Source organism: Puntigrus tetrazona, chromosome 13 (assembly GCF_018831695.1).
Source record: "Puntigrus tetrazona isolate hp1 chromosome 13, ASM1883169v1, whole genome shotgun sequence".
In the NCBI taxonomy this organism is placed as follows: domain Eukaryota; kingdom Metazoa; phylum Chordata; class Actinopteri; order Cypriniformes; family Cyprinidae; genus Puntigrus; species Puntigrus tetrazona.
This window is the reverse complement of record NC_056711.1, coordinates 7,139,814-7,157,825: the sequence shown is the minus strand read 5'-3', so window position 1 is coordinate 7,157,825 and position 18,012 is coordinate 7,139,814. Positions and strand designations below refer to the sequence as shown.

Here is an 18,012-nt window from a genome sequence, read left to right as displayed (position 1 = left end):
ATTTTCTTAGCACACAATTTAACTACAGAAGAGTCAAGTTTTACAAATATCGAAACTCTTGATTTTTGAATGTGATGCTACTGGTCTAAATGGATTCAATGATCTATGCTAAGCTATTCTAAAAGTGCTATTGTCAGACCTGGAGATCAGCTGCATAGATTCCAAAAAGGTTCAAACTTAGCTTGGGGAATGAGCCTATTTCCAAAAAAGTGGGGTGTTCCTTTTAAACATCTTATAATATAATTTCTATCAAATTTTTATTTGATTATAGTTAATCCTAAAATTTTATTTCAAGGTTAAAATTATATTCTAAACCCCACATTTCAGTGTGGTTTCACACTTTTGCACTGCATTATAAAGCTCTGTAGCTATAAGAGTATATTCTGCTTTTTTATCAACGCATAAAGATGATGATGTTTATTACAATGATGTCTGTTCTTATTGCCTGTTTGGTACCTCCTGTAGAGTAAAAGAAACAACTGAAATGAGCACAATGAGCAGAACAACGTAAATAAGACATGAAAATGAGCAGAAGAAACAGAGAAGAGGGGAGGAACAGTTGACATTCATTCTTTATGCTCTTTGCGTATCTGTAGAGGGGATGTGTCTAACACTCACTCAAGGTCTAATTTGTGTTTCCCCAGAGTCACTATTCCAGAGTGTTTCAAACAGGTCCAACAGACATACTGCAGCCAAGGCAACAGAACATATGAGAGAGTACTCAAAGAATTTCATTAAAAAGTCTATAAAAAGCGAGAAACAATAGCCCCTTCATGTATGGTAAAGAACATGAATGATCCACACACCAAATCACATTCACATATGTATCAAATGAAGCCAAGAGCAGGCCTAGACTGGATTAGAAATCTGTGGGATTGGCATTAAACACAGTTTAGCTAAGCAGAGTTAAGAACACAACATCCAAATTGTTAACTTTATCAAATTAAGACCAACATTTAACAAAAGGTTACTTAAAGAGTAGGGATGTGAGAACTGGGTGAATGCCAGACTTTCCATTTCTTCAGAACTATGTGGAGTTTTTTGTGGGAGCGGATTCAGTTTGGGTTTGATGGTAAGAACATCATCCACCACAGAACAGGCACTGAATCACCTTCAGGCTCATGTTACAAAGAAAAGGTGCACAAAAAAAAAACACAAACCAACAAAAACTTTTCTCACCAACTGGCTTCTCACAGATCAGCCCCTCTGTGTTGGCAGTGCAGGGTTTGGCTTTGAGTCCGGCTACCTCAGCTCTTTCCAGGTACGCACAAAAGCCTGAGTCACTTGGCTCCCCTGGTAACCACTGCAGCGTGCTGGCAGTAAAGGGAGACATGTCCTCCCACCCCCAGTATGAAACATTTATCTTCCTTAGACCCACCCAGGGAGTTAGTTTCTGCAAGAGAGAAAACGGCTTTGTTACACACACACATATGCACAATACGATACAGTGAAACATATAGTAAAATTCCACATAGAATGCATAAAAATGCAATACAACGACTTACATGGACCTCTTCTATTAATGGGACTGATTTTACCAGATTTTTCTTACAGCTATTATTATTTGAAAAACTGTTGTCCATACACTTTCCACTTAAATGTGATACTAAAATGAGACTGTGCCACATATCTAACATAAAGCTTGTTTAAATGCATTAAAATCGCTTCAAACACAGGTTCAATAAGCTGCTATCGCCTTGTGTTCATAAATACTCTTATTATGAACATTAGTGTAAAGAACAGAAAAACAACTGAAGTTAAAACGACAAACAGACTGACTTATTTGCAGCCGTGATAAATTCAGTGAAATAAAAGAGAAGAGTTCATCTTCATAAACTGCTATTTGAACTCAATTTGAACTCCAATTTGCCACATTACAGACTTCCAGCTGGACATTCATTCAGTGCACCTTGACGTTTTGATGGCTAATAAGCCTGTCTTCTGTGCATAAGACGTGTTATGGTGTTGTAAATACGCTTTTTTTATTTCTGTCTGTCTTCTTTAAGGAAAGTCAAAAGGCCAATGCACAGTTTAATTATCAATTCAAAGCAAAACAAACTGAATTTGACACACCTCAACCTCTCAGATTTTCCATTCAAATTAACAACTTCCCTGTATGAAAAGGTCTTGCGTGCTTTGATTAAAAGGTTTAAAAGGTTTAAGATCTCCTGTGAGTTTGTGCAGCCACAGGGAGTGAGTGCGACTGTCTGGGTGAGTGACAGAAAAGAGAAAAAATAGTGGCAACTGAGAAACCGGCGCATGTGAATCTTTTTCACATCAAAGGTGGGTCCTTTAGAAAACTGTGTTAATCTTCAAAGGACAAAAGCTGCTTAAACACTGAGGCTCACGCCGCAATCAGCGAGGGAGCGGATTACGCAGAGAGTCATTCCTTTCCTTTTAATTAACACATGACAAATATTTACACCGCGGCACTGAGGGGACTCCACAGATTTTGTGCAGAATGGCTCTTTACTGAAGGCATGAGTAAGGTTTTTTGACATGTAAAGTTGAGGTTTAAGCTTTACTGACATTAGAAACAAACCTACACCTGAAACAGCTGGCGCTACATCTGGACGTGACACACAGAAACTTACCAAGTAAATTGTAAATGCTAATGTTTGTTTACTTGGACAGAAATCTCTGTCAGGACATTTGAAGGTGTTTAAATAATCACTTTAAAATGGGATTCAGAGCAAAAATACTTCAAATTGAACTAATTTAGGTAAACAAATCAGGTGCCCAAACAGAAGAGCTTGCGTCAGTCAAAAAAAAGCTGTCAGCATTATTGCTTAACTTGTCACACTGCAAATGGTGTGCACTGGAAAGGCATTTACGAGTGTGAAAAATACTGGTATTTCAATGCCAAGCCAATGTTTTTTAAAAAATAGCAATACATGTCTTTCCACATGCCGTATTTACTGTCTTAGTGAATGTACTAAGTGAATGTAAACAGGCATTATTACTGAAGCTCATCCCTGTATGATAAATTGCTTGTGATGTTTAAGTTGTTTTGGAAAATATCATCTACTTAATAATAACTTAATGTAAAAGACTAAAAATGTTTTCATTCAGGAAAAATATATTGGAGATCATTTAATACACATTCATGGAAAAATAAAGTAAAACAAAGTCAAGGATTCTGAAAATGTTTAGGTCAGCAGAGAAGGCTTCGCTGGCCCTGATGGACCACCACTGGTAAAATAAATGGATCTGTATGCAACATACTGAAAAACTGGAAAGTGTTTCCTGTGTGTTCTAGATTAATACTGAACTATTACTGAGACAAATCAATGTAAACTAGCATACAGGCATTAGTGACATAGCTTGACTCACCTTCTCCTGCATCTGATACTTCTGCAGCTCATCCAGTATGAAGTCCACCTGCCTGGCGGAGGTCAGAGAGGCGATGTTGCCATCCAGGTTCTTACAGTAGTGCTGGGCATTATCATAACTCTCCTTGCTCGCGTTCAGCCTCAAGCATGCATCTCCAATCTGACTCCAACCCTCTCCGCACAAATGTGCTGTAAAAAAGCAGAGAAAACCAGGATTCACTGTCCAGACCGGGTCTCGCTCACACAAGACCTCTGAACAACTTTAACAAATCACACTGATCAGGATATTGATAAAAGGACCTTTTTATGTATTATACAGCCAAAACACTGAAACACTGTTTCCACGGGATGAGCTTCAACACTGACAATAATAAGAAATGTTACTTGAGCAACAAATCTCCATATAATCATTTCTGAAGGCTCTTGTGACACTGCGGGCTGGATAAATGGCTTTGCCATCATCAAAGAATTGCAAAGAATTGTTATATACAGTTATTTTAAATTGTAATAATATTTCACAAAATTACTGTATTTGTGATCAAACTGGTGCAGCCTTTCAAAAACATATCCAGACTTTCAACAGTAAATATAAATCAAACTGCATCTTAAAATTCAGCACCATGCTACACACTTTGAACTTACAAAATTGAGCAGCACTGAATAATTAATTGTGACAACTGTTAACCACAAACACCCACCCCTCAAATTCCTGAAAAGTAAAACAAAAAGAAAAGCACATGGTAATAGCCAATTACGAAACCACACAGCACTAAAAATAGCATAAAAATAAGTCCTTTCATTTCAATGGTATATTTTATGTGGATGATTATACTCTAAGATAAAAGCTGTTAAGTGATAAAGAAAGAAATAACAGAGCGAAGAAAAAGAACAATAAACCCTGGGTTTCTTGACAGGCTGCTCAGCCATGAATGGATAAATAGCTTCGCAATCTTGAATAATTACTGCGCTTGGAACTGGCCTTCTGATCCAGGTCAGAACTCATATGTGATGTACTATCCAGCTGCAAAGGTCACCCTTTTCCATGCTTGGATATACATGAGTTTATGTCCTTAGCAGATAAAGTTGTTCATTTGTGTGTGTATGTTTGCTTCCAAATTGAGCTATCAGTCAGAAATATGACAGCTGAGAAGTGACTGTCTGGTTTATGTCCTTGAGAAGATCATAACATCAGACACATAGAGACCGCAGGAGAATGAGCAGCTCCAATCCTGAATGTACACAAATTATGGTCATTTATTAATTACTTAAACACAATTCACAAGTCACTAATTGTTTACTTGTTTGCTGTACTTTTAGAAATATTACAATATGCAGTACATATACATTGAGCTCACACTGGAATTTAATAGGGTTCAAATTTAAATTTAAACCTAAAAACAAAAAGCTTTTTTTTGAAAAAAAAACACTTTATTGTGATATGGTAAATAATAACAAATTTTGATGAAGACAATGTCACAAAAAATTAACTAGTGACTATTTGTGAGCATGACTGCTCTCTCTCTGTGTGTGTGTGTGTGTGTGTGTGTGTGTGTGTGTGTGTGTGTGTGTGTGCGTGCGCGCATTTTTACAGGGAGCCTGAAAAAACAGAAAGTAGGTACAAAGTGTAGGTAGAAAACATTTCTTCCCAAGGGAGGCACAAGAATGTTAATAATACATCAAACAACTGCATCACTTCCTGCTCTCAAACTAGATCAGATCAAATAAATCAGGTAGAAATGCCCTCAGAGTGTGGAAACCTGTTTTCTTTTGTTTTTGCATCTGAGGTGCACAAACTCCCATAAAATTGAAATTGCTCAAAACTATTTCTGACGTTCTTCTAACTTTCCCAAAATTGTACCCCCCAAAAAAATCGGGTCAACAAAGTGTCAACAAATCTGAATGTCCAAAATGATCTCAGGTAGAGAGCACGTGTGACTGGCTGTTGGTCTGATTATCTAAAACACGTGAACCATTCCCTGTGCTGTTTTCAGAGCCTAGGTCCATCAAAGAGACAGATGTGACACTTTTTGACACTTCCACTACAGTTCAAATGTCACTAAGGTTTTTAATATTTTTTAAAGGTTTTTTATGCTCACCAAGGCTGTATCAGAAATACAGTAAAATAATATTTTAAAATAGCATTACAATTTAGATCCATCCTTTGTTTTAATAAATCGTTCTAAATATGTTGATTTAGTGCCAAAGAAACATTTTTATAATTTTATTGGTTGTGCCGCTTAAGATTTTTGTAGAAACTCTGATGCTTTTTTCCAGGATTCTTTGATAAATAGAAAATGCAAAAGAACAAAATTGACTGAAATAATATAAATGCCTTCACAATCTTTTTAATGTGCCCTTGCTGAATAAAAGTATTAATTCATTATTTTTTTTGTAAATCTCACTGACCTTACTAATTTAAAAAAACCTGTCAACATCAGTAAGACAGACGAAATGTCTACTTTAATCACTGTTTATACAGTCATGCAATTTCTCTGTCAGTGCCTCTATTCATCCAACCATCCATCTTTCAACTCACCAGGCAAAGCATGACACTCCTGCTGTTGTGGTTCCCACTGACAGTTAATGTTCAGTGAGCAGCTCCTGCAGTTCACCAGTTTGCTGCAAACCTGTTCACTTCGAACACTGCATTTGGTAAAGTTCTTCACAGACTGAAAAACAAGAGGACGGAAATATTTTTAAGACGACTTAACCAAGAAATGTTAGTATACGACATTATGTCACAGAAATCCTCTAGAGCATTTATATGAGCTAGAAAGAGGTTACTGATGCTAATTCTCTAAACCAATCAATCATTTTATAAGCTCTGTTACTGCATACCTGGCCATTTTTGCGCACACCGGGTCTCCAAATAGAGAGCTGGTGCTCAGAAAGCATTGCGGGGGGAGGGTTGAGGTACAGGGGACCTCGAGGGTGGCGGGCAAGCTCAATCGTAAGCTGAATGCAGACAAAACATGGCACAGAATATTTGAATTGCTGTTAATGCTTTTAAATTGTTTTAATAGCAGAGCCTCTGTTTGGACATACCACGGTGCAGTTGCTTGAAGAAGAGATGCATTTCTTGTCTTCGCACCATTGACAGTCATTGGTGTTGGCCGTACAGGAAGCACAGTCTGAAAACTGCTGACACTGCTTATCAGCTGAATCTATGGTCGAAAAAAACAAGAGTTATCAAAGACAAGAGGAAACTACTTACTTATTAGCATAAAACAAAAATTGGAGGTTGGCGGTAACGAGGTTCTGACTCAGAACTCAGAGCTCTCAAGGTGAAACAACTGTGGTGAAAAATGAGTGTGTGCAATGACACATGGGTAAGGGCTAAAGTTGAACAGCGGAGGTGGACATGGACAGGGCACAGCAAAATTAAAACCGCAGAATCGAGGGGAAGAGCCAAGGACAGAGTGGAAACTTTTGCACTGACTGTGAATTTGTTTATTGCAGACCATGAATAACCATCATACACATAAGTACGGTTGTTCCTGTTCTTTTCTTTTTGGGAGGATGTTTTCTGTTTGTTGGTTTGTTTTCATCATTATTTCTGGGAAAGAGAGGTCACACAGGAACTGGCTTTTGTCTGGAACAGTTTCAAAGAATAAACAACGAGAAAATCCAGGACAAAAATGAACACGAAGGATGGGAGAAAAGAGATAGGAGTAACAAAGATTCTTCACACTCATTTAACTGTTTACTTGACTCAACTGCTAATGACTCAACATTTATAAAAATTTATTTTGAATGTTTTTTTAAGACAGACAGACAGACAGACAGATAGATAGATAGATAGATAGATTGATTTATGATTAGATGAATAAATTACATTTTACATATATTTAAATAGAAAACAGTTATTTTCAATTGTAATAATATTGCACAATGTGATTGTTTCACACTATTTTATAAATAAATGCAGTAAAGAGGGCAAGATACTTCTTTCAAAAACATTGGTCGTGTGTGTGTGTGCATTTTTTTTACATACGAGGACATATGACAGGTACTACAATCAGGTGGTCATTTATGTTTCCATATTTCAAAAGGCTTATAAATTATACAGAATTAGTTTTTTGTTTTGTTTTGGCTTTTTTGATAAAGTAAAAATGAAAGTACAAAGATAGTGTAAGTGTAGAGTTGGTGTAGGGAAATACCTTTTGTACAGTATAAAACCCATTATGTCTATGGAATGTCCCTGCAATTAACAAAAGTGTGTGTGTGTGTGTGTGTGTGTATAATATTATGAACACTGTGCATAGTAAAGTACAGTATCTACAGAGAGCAACCATCCAAACAGTGCTTGTGTACTATGATAAACTGTACAATTACAGATCTCTGAGATACACACAATACAGAACAATCCATCATGAACCTGTGTGTCATTCCATTACTTAATTAAAGCCCAATCCACCTCTGATAGCACTCCAAACTCTACGCGGTAATTGCAGTAATCCTCTCAGGTCCAGTTTTGCCCACAGACAAAAACATCTGTATCCACAATCGCTGGAGTTTGGTTTCATCGCCATCATAATTACATCGCTATGAGATTATTATGCGCTGACTGACCTTTTGTTCAGTCAATTATCAACAGGCATTTCCACAGTCAGGCAGGACCCAGTGGAAAGCAGGCTGTACGCCATCAAGGTAAAGCAGAACATGCGAGCGGCTCTGCATATAAGCCTCCCAATGTATCAAGTGTAAATAGGATTATATGTGGCTTAACAATAATCTCCTGACAAAGGATTTATGGGAAGGAAAAATACTCTCCAGGTGTGCATTTTGACATACAGTGCTAATGGTCTAACACAATTGAATGAGATGTGAACTTCGCCCTTTAGGGATGGTGATGTGGGATAATAAACCATGTGTATAGATGTTCCCACAAGTTAAAAGGATGTGTAAACATTTGTAACATTCACATATTTAAAAAAAAAAGAAGAAAAAAAATTTTTAATGGTAATATTTTGTAACATTAAAAATATTTACTGTCAGATAACTTTAGTCCTGCTATTCTAGGCAGCTGGTTTCTTACAACGCTGCGGCACTCAGATCAATATTTTTTATATCCATTTATTCATTTATTTTTGTTAAATAGCCTTGTAGTAGGCGGAATAATTTAGTCGACCACAAAATAAACCCCTTCAGGGTAAAACAAGACCCACTTTCACAGACTCTTTCAAATTAGAAATAAATTTAGTGTGAATGTATGATGAAACATGCCTCTAAAACAGGTCACAATACCCCCATAATTGACCATAAAAGTAATTCTGTGCAGCCTGTGTTTTAACATAAGCTTTTATAATGATAGCTTCTTACTGGTGCGTGCAGGGCAGAAGGAGGCAGGCAAGGTGTCATTAGCATGGCTGGAGTCCCAGGGTACACAGCGTTCTTCTATCCAGACACAGCGAACACCAGGACCAGAGCTCTGACAAAGATCCACCTCAAAGAAGGCCTCACAGTTGGCAGGTTTATACACCAGAACATCGTTCAGGATCACACCAGAGAAACCACCAAAAACGTACATTGAGCTGAGGGGAAGAGAAAACACAGACCATTTCTGTTAGGATTTTAAACTCCTTGTCTTGCCAAAACATCTTTCCAAAGGAAATGAGAGGATTAGGCCGCACATTCAAGTGAACGTTTTTTTTCCGACGCAAGATGAGTTGTTAACTAAATAAAAAGTTCAGTGGAAAAACATAACCAGGGTACAGGAAGAGCGCATATACTGATCGTATCGTGAAATGGAAAGAGACCACATCAAGAACTTACCCGTTACTGACAACTGCTGTGTGTCCGAAACGATTGACGTCACGATGAAGATTGGGATTTGGAAGAACTGTCCACTCGTCACATGCTGCAAAACACACACAAAAAAAGTATATATATATATATAGTTAAAAATAATATCACATTCTATTAGATAAACAGAGAATATTATAATACTTTTATAAAACATTACCTCTTCTCCTTATTAGTAATTTAAAATATACATTTACGGAAGACCTAAAGGAAGGCTCTTCTTGTTAATTTTTTTGATTATGCACTTTAGGACTCTTTTTTTACTGTACAGAAACAAATTACCTTCGCTGCTATTTACTGGTATTTATTGCAATTATTTATCTGTACATTGTGTATTTTATTTATTTTAATAAGAGTGTTGCTCAGCATGCCTGTACCCAGAGGACACATAAAGTTTTTTAAATTGAAATGAAAGTATCTAGTTACATCGTATGTAAAGATGCATGATATATGTCAGTACCAGGATAAAAATTGTTATAAAATATATTTATATTGGAAATTATATTGGAAACCTTTTTTTATGATTTTGATATCATATGGAAACTTTAAACCCTTTGCAAAACTGTTTCTTTTTAGAATCTTGAAATGTCCCAACGTGAAATCTGACAGGTTTCACCAGATTGCATCCTATGCTGAAGAAAAGTATTTATATTTATAGTTTATATTTTAATTTAAATCTATAACAGCCGGAGTATTAGTTAGTATCAGTACAGAGATATTATACTCATCAGGGGTGAAAGCAGCAGTGTACTCCATACTCTGTGTAAACTAAACCATTTTACGGACCGACACATCTGTCTGTTTTGAGATGTACATGTCTGTGCAGGATATATGAGCTCTGTGGCATATGTTATTCCCAGGCTGCCAGATCGGACACACTCTCGGCTCGTTACACGCTCTTTAATTCAGTAATTAGCTGTGCTCATGGTCAGTTAATCAACAAGGAGAGGAAACCAAAGACTCGCTTTACATTCCACAGGCTTTCCTGCTAGTAAATGCATTAACGTGCATACACACAATACATATGCAGACAGATGTGCCAAGAAAACATACAGTATATATATATATTGTGGCATGTGAATCTTCTATAAGAAAACAGCAATATACAGGTCACAGGAAAGAGCGAGAAACACAGAGAGAAACAACTGTCACATCTAACATCTCACAGCCTCCCTATAGCACCACTAATGACAGCATCAGAGATTAACGCCACACATTACATGCTCTCAAGCACAGCACTGCATCACAGAGATACCCCAACACAACAACACGCTGCAGTTCTGTCTAGTGATAGTGAAAAAAGATGCCTTTACGGCTGCAAACGAGAAAAATAAACCACTAAATACTCTGAAGACCTCGTCTTAGATATTCAGCTCATGTCAAAAGATCACCATAAAGCACTCACTTTTCACCCCAATTTAAAACAAAAACTACTGTAAATTTGGTGTCTGTAACACCAAAGCGCCATTTTTTTTATCAAAACTGCTGTTAAAATATTAATACAAAATACAAACATTTTAAATCATGATGTATTATGTTATATATACAGTATAAAGAGTTTATTTGCATTATTTTATTAAACACCATTTTTTTCATTAAACACCAACAATTGAGTTGATTGCCATGCATTATTTATCACATATAGTGCGACCTGAACCCTAAACACTTTTTTTGTGAGGAACAAAAAAAGCCAGTATTGTACATTTGTAAGTCAACCCGAGTTCACATTTTACTGCAGAAGCTGGCAGGCACCCTTGTTGTTTCTGAACAGAAGCCGATACGTCCATTTTAGTGTCTTTTCGTGATAGCTGAGAAGAGTTTCAAAACTAAAGGTGATCTACGAGGGATAATTTCAACGAATATGATGAACCTGTGACACTTTTTCCTGGATCGTAAAAGGACAATAAAAGCTGAAACCTTTTCACAGAACCTTGCAAAAACAGTGCGTTACAATGAGTCAAAAACTCGGTGTTTTGTGTGTAATCACATTCATACAGTATAATAATCACAACAACATTATTTGTCAGGTACATTTGTCTACAATGTCATCTGAGGAGATTACAAAAATCAAACCAGTGTTTTTTCTTACTCTAAAATATGAAATGTTATCTGCTTTTGCCAAAAAACTAACTTTTAATATGTTAAAAAAAAATAAAAAGCATTTAAATTTAAGTAAAAAGCAGCAAGAAATGCTGTAATCAATGCTCATGTAACATTATTAGTAATGTTGAAAAACGTTTTACTGCTTATCATTTATTTGAAAACCATTGTGCGTTTTACATTTGATTTAATTGAAATAGAAAGATTTTGCAGCATCATAAATCTCCTAAACATTTAATGCTACAGAGTTTCAAAAGCCATCACGCGCTTTTTTAGTCAAGACGGACTGCCACAGCATTACTATGTAAATTTGACATATACCCCTCTGAGTTCTCAGACAAACAGGGAGCAGAGAAAGTATGGCCAGGTTGTAAACAGCTCTTATGAGTGCAGTAGTGATCGAGCTGCGGTTTAACTAAGATCACGGACGCATACGCACAAAATTTCACCTCAGAAAACAGACCAAATGGCTACGTAAAGAGGATTAAGCTAATCTCTGACCTCCTGCAGTGCTCTGTGACATGGTGGTTTTACAGCAGAAGTTAATGGACACTGGACATGACATGAATGGACATGATTTGATAAAGAAAACATTGTCCTAGAATGTCAGAAAGACTTTGTTCATTAAAACTACGCTGTCTTTCTCATTGTTTGCTATATGTGGATAATTCAGTAGTAATATGATGGGAACAATCTGACATTTAACGTATCATACACCTTGACATCTTGACATCAATGCAGTCTTATAAATTGCTGTGGAAGCAGTGCAAAGTTTATTGAAATACCACTCTCTTCCCATCAACTGATGTAGCTTTAAAGTGATAGTTCACCCAAAAAATGAAAATTCTGTCACTAATTAGTCACCCTCATTTGTCCTAAACCATTAAGACCTTTATTCATCTTCACATCACGAATGAAGGTATTTTTGATCAAATCCGAGAGCTTTCTGACTCTGCATAGAGAGCAATGCAGCTACCATGTTCAAGGCTAATAGCTTCAAAGGACAAGGATGTAGCTTCAAAAGGTTAACGTTAACCACTGATTTTAACAATGTCTTCCTTACTACTTTTCTAGACCTTGAACCTGGTAGTTGCGTTTGTGCCTGTGAAGGGTCTTTTCGAGCAGGAAAAGCAATATCATTTGAGACTTGCATCTTTTATTATAGTCATTATTTTTTGCGTTCCTGCCGTCCAATTCCAGTATGTTTTGAGCTTTGTTACTTTTAATTATTTATTTTTAATTAGAAGTAAAGTACAAGAAAATGTTTACTCAACGAAATCATGGCGTGATGGCTTCACTTGTTGCATGGTGAATTGTAGTTGGTGCAACATGTGAATATTTATCATAAAGCTGGATCTTGTAAAGCCCAGAGTAGGACTTACACCCAATATCTAACTGGTGCAACCAGCCCCTTGGCTCCTGGGATCTACATTTCTAGCAAAAATGAAATAAATAACAAATGTTGCAGATCGCTAAATTATTATGCTGCTTCAGAGGTTTGTCCAAAATGAGTTTTGGGAGGTACCTTCATGCATAAATGCTTTCAGCCGCTGTCGTTTATCTCAGTTCGGTCAAACATTGTGCACTACCCCACAGTCTTCTAGCTGGAATAATTCAGTACTTCAATAAATCTGGTCTAAATTTCTACAGATCTAAAGGTGACACTCATATTCTCTCAAATGGTAAAACCGCTCCTGATAGTCATCGCTGGCTCTGCCTAGATTTAATTTCCTCACAGGATATTGGCTCAACTCCCATTGATAATGTACAGGACACAAGGAAAAAGAGTGAAGAAACACTGGATGACAGGAACAGATAGAGCAGAGGTAGAAAACAGGAGATGCAGTAGGAAGGAAATCAAACCCGTTTTAATTGCAAGCTTAATAAAATATGTTTTTTGTGCCGAGGCAATCTGCTACCTAGTCTGATGGTTGTATTAAAACAAAAGGTCTGTGCAGAAAAAAAACACAGCTTCACAACGCCTCTCAGCCAGAGCGCTACAATTTTAATTAGGGTTCATTTTCCCTGAATCTAATTAGAAGTACGAGAGTGGGGGAAGACATGGCAAGAGGGTACGCAAATGAAAACTGCTTTCTGTGTCATCCTGAATTCAGTCCCTCATTGCGAGAAAAACTGCATAAAAAAGAGCCAATAATGCCCCTTCTCTCTCCTCAAAAGTTGAGTCAGAGTAAAAATAAAAAGAAAGAATGAGAAATTAATAGAGAGAAGGAGTGTGCTCTTGAGTAAAAAGAGGTGAGGGTTGAGGATAGGACAGGGAATTTGCCACAGGTGGGAATTAAGTAACACTAAAAAGCTCATTAATGCAAACCAAAGAAAAGGAAATTAGGGCCCAATTCGCATTCAGGGAAAGTACATATTGCATACTTTATAGTGCATACTGTATGTGCTGTAGTTTGAAAGTGTACTCGGTACATACCGTCTTATTCTGTTTCTGGCTTAGCGTTGCCAAGCAATATGTTGTCTGTTACAGGTTTTAAAATGAAGTGAAAAAAATTGAGGAAATTGGTTTCCTTTGCTTGGTTTTCCTTTGCTTTATTCTTTTTTTAATCATTTATGAACAAGCAGATTTCTGCCGAAAACTTTTTGTTGAGTCTTGCATCTCTACTGAGTTCTTAAATCTTAACATCAATACTATCTCAATGAATTCAATTGAGTTAAAAATTGCTAAAGAAATAGTTCACACAAAAATGAAAACATTAATTCAAGATGCATCAGCTGTTGACTGTAATTCTGATGGCACCTGTTCAGAGGATCCAACAGTGAGCAAGTGATGTTAAATAATTTTTTTCATTTTTGGGTGAATTATTCCTTCACGTTTTATGGCCAAGTGAAACACATAAGCTACAACCCAAATGTGATGAACTACTTCGCTTGCAAAGTTAAGTAATTGGTTTCCACAGGTTTTCCAAGTAATTTCAAACTTAAATAAAAGCACCAGCTGCAGTAAAAAGCAGGTTTGCAAAGTAGTGCAATCCTAAAAGAGAACTATCACTGCACTCGATGCAAAAATAATCATTCCGATAAACAGTCATTTAAATACAAACACCATTTTACAAGGTTTAAAGTCAAGAAAAGAGTTTGTTCATCACTTCCGTGTTTCATAACACTGCAGCGGGTTGGAAGGGCTGCCCTCTGTATCAACGGGAAGAACAGAAGACCAACAGTTATGAGCAATTCCAGGAGCACTTCCAGAAAGCCTGCTGGTGATTAGAAAATGGCATAATTTGCTACTTTTTATTAAGTGAGTGAAGCAGATTTTAGGCTAGTGCTTTAGTGGTAGTGATGGATATGTGGACAGACCGGGACGTGTAAAGCCAGTCAGAAGGCTGTCCAACCGAACTTGTGCAATCAGACAAAGTGGCTTGAGTGCACAGAGCCAACCCAGACTCAAGCCAAAAATGACCACTCCCTAAGACCAGAACAGAACCAGTGAGGTCCAATGAGTCCACAAGCCATTGCAATTACTTGAGATGCAAAATTCTGTGCAAGCATACTGCAGTAGAGCATCGCCAGGTGGAAGTAATAGCTGCTAGTTTACTGTTTACTGAAGTATGAAACACTGTAGGAGGAATCTCTTACTACCTCGCATCCTTTCTCTCGCCCTCACCTGGCTCCACAACCTCCTTGTCTAAGGTACTGTAAACGATATTCATAAAATAACAGACACCATCTGGCCTGCTGGCATTCGCTGCTTTTTATGAGGATTTAATGATGGCTAAATATTACTGTCAGCACTGAAAGGAACACTTTAAATCATTCACTGATATTCCTCGTAAAAGTACCATTCAAAAACCCACATTAGCCAAAGTTGCCAAAGGCCATAGTAAAAGTATAGATTGCGCACCATGCTCCACTGGGAAGATGTAAGCCATAGAGAATATCAAACAACAGTCGTAAAATTCATTGTTGGCTTGCAGGAAAAAAGTTGTGTATGTTAATTGGTGTTTAATATTTTAAGGTAAGTGCAATGTAAAACATGATGTACACTCTTTGTTCTTCAAATCAGCCCATTATAAATGATTATTTAAAGTGTTGTCAACGTTTACGGTGCCTGACTCTGCAGAAGAGAGTTTCGTGAACTTGAGAAGTCTTCAAGCTAGAATTATTATATGTTTTTTTAAGCTCTGTGGCACAGTACCACCCTGTGAGTAAAGGAACGAATGCGTACCACCAGATACCTTCAGACAGATGCCTATGGCCAGACATTATACCACAGAGGTCAAAGGTTTCAGAAGCAATCCATCACAGAGGTCTTGCCTTGAGAAAGGTCATACTGAGGATATCTGTAAACCTACGTTAACAGCCCCTCAGCTGCGCGTGTGCTTACAGATTTACAAATGATCTGCATGACTGCAGCAGCAAACACTCACACGATCTGTTCCAAAACTTAGTGAGCCGCCTTGATGTACTGTATACAGCCTACGTAGACAGCTGCCTTCTAAAGGCCAAAGTATACTTTGATTTTATGTATCCCCAATGTATGTGCAAAGCCAACCATGAAAATTTTGTTTAGCTCCCACATGAGGCTTGAATATTTGTGCGTGCGCGTGTGTGTGTGTGTGTGTGTGTAAATATATTGCTTTACAAGTTGGCAACACTAAAGAAACTGCAGTGATGGAACAATAACACTATAAATAATGCAACCGTAGTGACATTTTTGCAAAATGGTATTAGGTTGCTTCTTGTACATTTTGCAACTCTTATAGAGTGGCAGTAAAAGAACGTTCAGTTTAATCAAAAACACATTCATGTAAATCTGTCAACAGTTTATCACCTCGGTTGTTGGGTGTAATATAGCAGATCAAAACTTAAACGTAGTGAGTGGCACTAAAAGTTAAATTATCAATGTTGATGAAGATAATGTACCACCTAAATTAAATCTAACTGACAGTATTAGCAAAGCAAACATGACACCAAAGCACATTTGCAGAAGCAACCATGCCACTTAAGCTTGCTTCCTTTTTTTTGCGACTCAAGTTTCAAGCAACTCATTCCAGGGAGCGCTGTATTGCAAGGTGAGCTACCGAGCAAGTTTACTACATCAGAAAAGCTGTACATATATAGCCAGTTATGTGATGCAAACATCAAAATGTATCAGTGTACAAATCATGTTTCATGGTCTCTATTTTCTTATAATCATACTCCACGTTTAAAGATCATAACATAGTACTGTGCAAGGAACCATGCAAAAATAAGTCTTTATTAAACAATCTGCCCGTGTAATTCTAATTTTTGTAAATATCTTATATGTTGACTGTGTTGTACTACCACTTAGGCTTCCGGTGAAAGGAACACAAGTGAGTTGCATGGTATTTTTTTAAGTAACTTTTTGAATTTTGTAAAAAATTCAGAGGAACATTTTTTCCAATAAGTCTAGATTGGGCAAAAAAAAGTGTTCTTTATTGGGCACATAACTGACATTTTGCACAACTCATCATGAAATTGTCATTCCAATTTGACCAATGAAGAAATCTTCAGACAACCAAATTACACCATTCATATCGGCATCATGTCTTTAGCATATAATGCCTTGTATATAAATTTTGTCTACATAGGCAGTTCACTACGTTTTGGAACAGAGACGCTGACTTCCAAAAAGTGAAAAGTGAGAGCACTGATGAGGTGGTATGTGGACTATTTAAAGGGAGGTCTGCACCGGGAGGTCTTCTATGAGGGTACCACCAAAGATCTGATTACAGACACCACACATGCAGTCACTGCATCCTGTATGTGCCTCGCTTGCATATGTCAGCAGTATTCTGGGAAATTCCATTATGACTCAACTGTGCATTCCAGTAGATCTCCACTGGCTTATCAGCTTTCTGTAATGAACTGTCAGTAATATCACACTGCAGCAGCTTGAACGAAACAATTTACAGTAACTGTACCGCTGAGTGTGCATGCATTCTGTTTCTCATAATACGTCACTGGATCCGCTCATACCGAAGAGTCATAAATCATAATGCGGATGCTAAATGAGTGTGGTAGTTGTGTATGATATAAAGCTTCATTAAATGTAAAGCGGAAAAGAATTACACACAATGGCACTTTTATTATTATTACGAATATCACAAAAGGATATTTGAAAAGAATCACTATTGCAATTCCACACTTTACCTTTAAAGACAGGAGAAAGAGAAAGGAGAGGTCACAGGTGGTTCTTACCGATGTCATAGGACAGGAAGTCGGAGGAGAAGCATTTGGCCCCGTTACTGAGTGAGGTGTCATTATGAGTGTTTCCCCCAAACACCAGCAGAACTCCACTGATCAGCACAGCAGAGTGGAGGTATCTTGCCAGACCGCTTTCCTTCAGAATAAACCTGGGGAGAGGCAAACACACATCTCGTTGGCTATTATAATGCAGCGTGTGTGTGAGTGAGTGTTTAGCTTATGGGATGGAACAGTTGGTCTGAAGGTCGCTCTCCACAGGCTAGGTCAGATACGCAGACGGACGCCATCAGTAATATGGCACCACAGAGACATCTACCCACACAGAGATACACACACGTAGGCATAAGGACTTAAGGCGCACACACAATCGCAAACTAACAAAACTGGTATTGTGACACACGAAAAAACAGCCAGTTTTTACATTCATTTGTTAAGCATAACATAGTAACAGTTATTGTTTTAATTAAAGTCAGTAATAATAACTGAACAGAAAGAAAAATGCATTCACTAAAAATAATGATGTGCCTGAAATCAGTCCCCAGCAGCAAAGTTCCTATATACGCCGAAATGAGAGTATCGGCCT

The 18,012-nt window shown here is 37.4% G+C and overlaps 1 protein-coding gene across 1 annotated transcript in view; it reads right to left on the bottom strand.

Annotated features, from left to right (window-relative positions):
- The window catches only part of atrnl1a (attractin-like 1a), a 184,631-nt gene that overhangs the window by 135,483 nt on the left and 31,136 nt on the right, over positions 1-18,012 (bottom strand). The window contains exons 10-17 of the mRNA XM_043255880.1: positions 17,424-17,578; positions 9,108-9,192; positions 8,655-8,866; positions 6,378-6,496; positions 6,171-6,287; positions 5,869-6,001; positions 3,334-3,521; positions 1,180-1,393 (exon numbers count right to left, since the gene is read on the bottom strand). Coding sequence (XP_043111815.1) covers positions 1,180-1,393; positions 3,334-3,521; positions 5,869-6,001; positions 6,171-6,287; positions 6,378-6,496; positions 8,655-8,866; positions 9,108-9,192; positions 17,424-17,578 — 1,223 coding nt within the window. The remainder of the gene's footprint in view (positions 1-1,179; positions 1,394-3,333; positions 3,522-5,868; positions 6,002-6,170; positions 6,288-6,377; positions 6,497-8,654; positions 8,867-9,107; positions 9,193-17,423; positions 17,579-18,012) is intronic.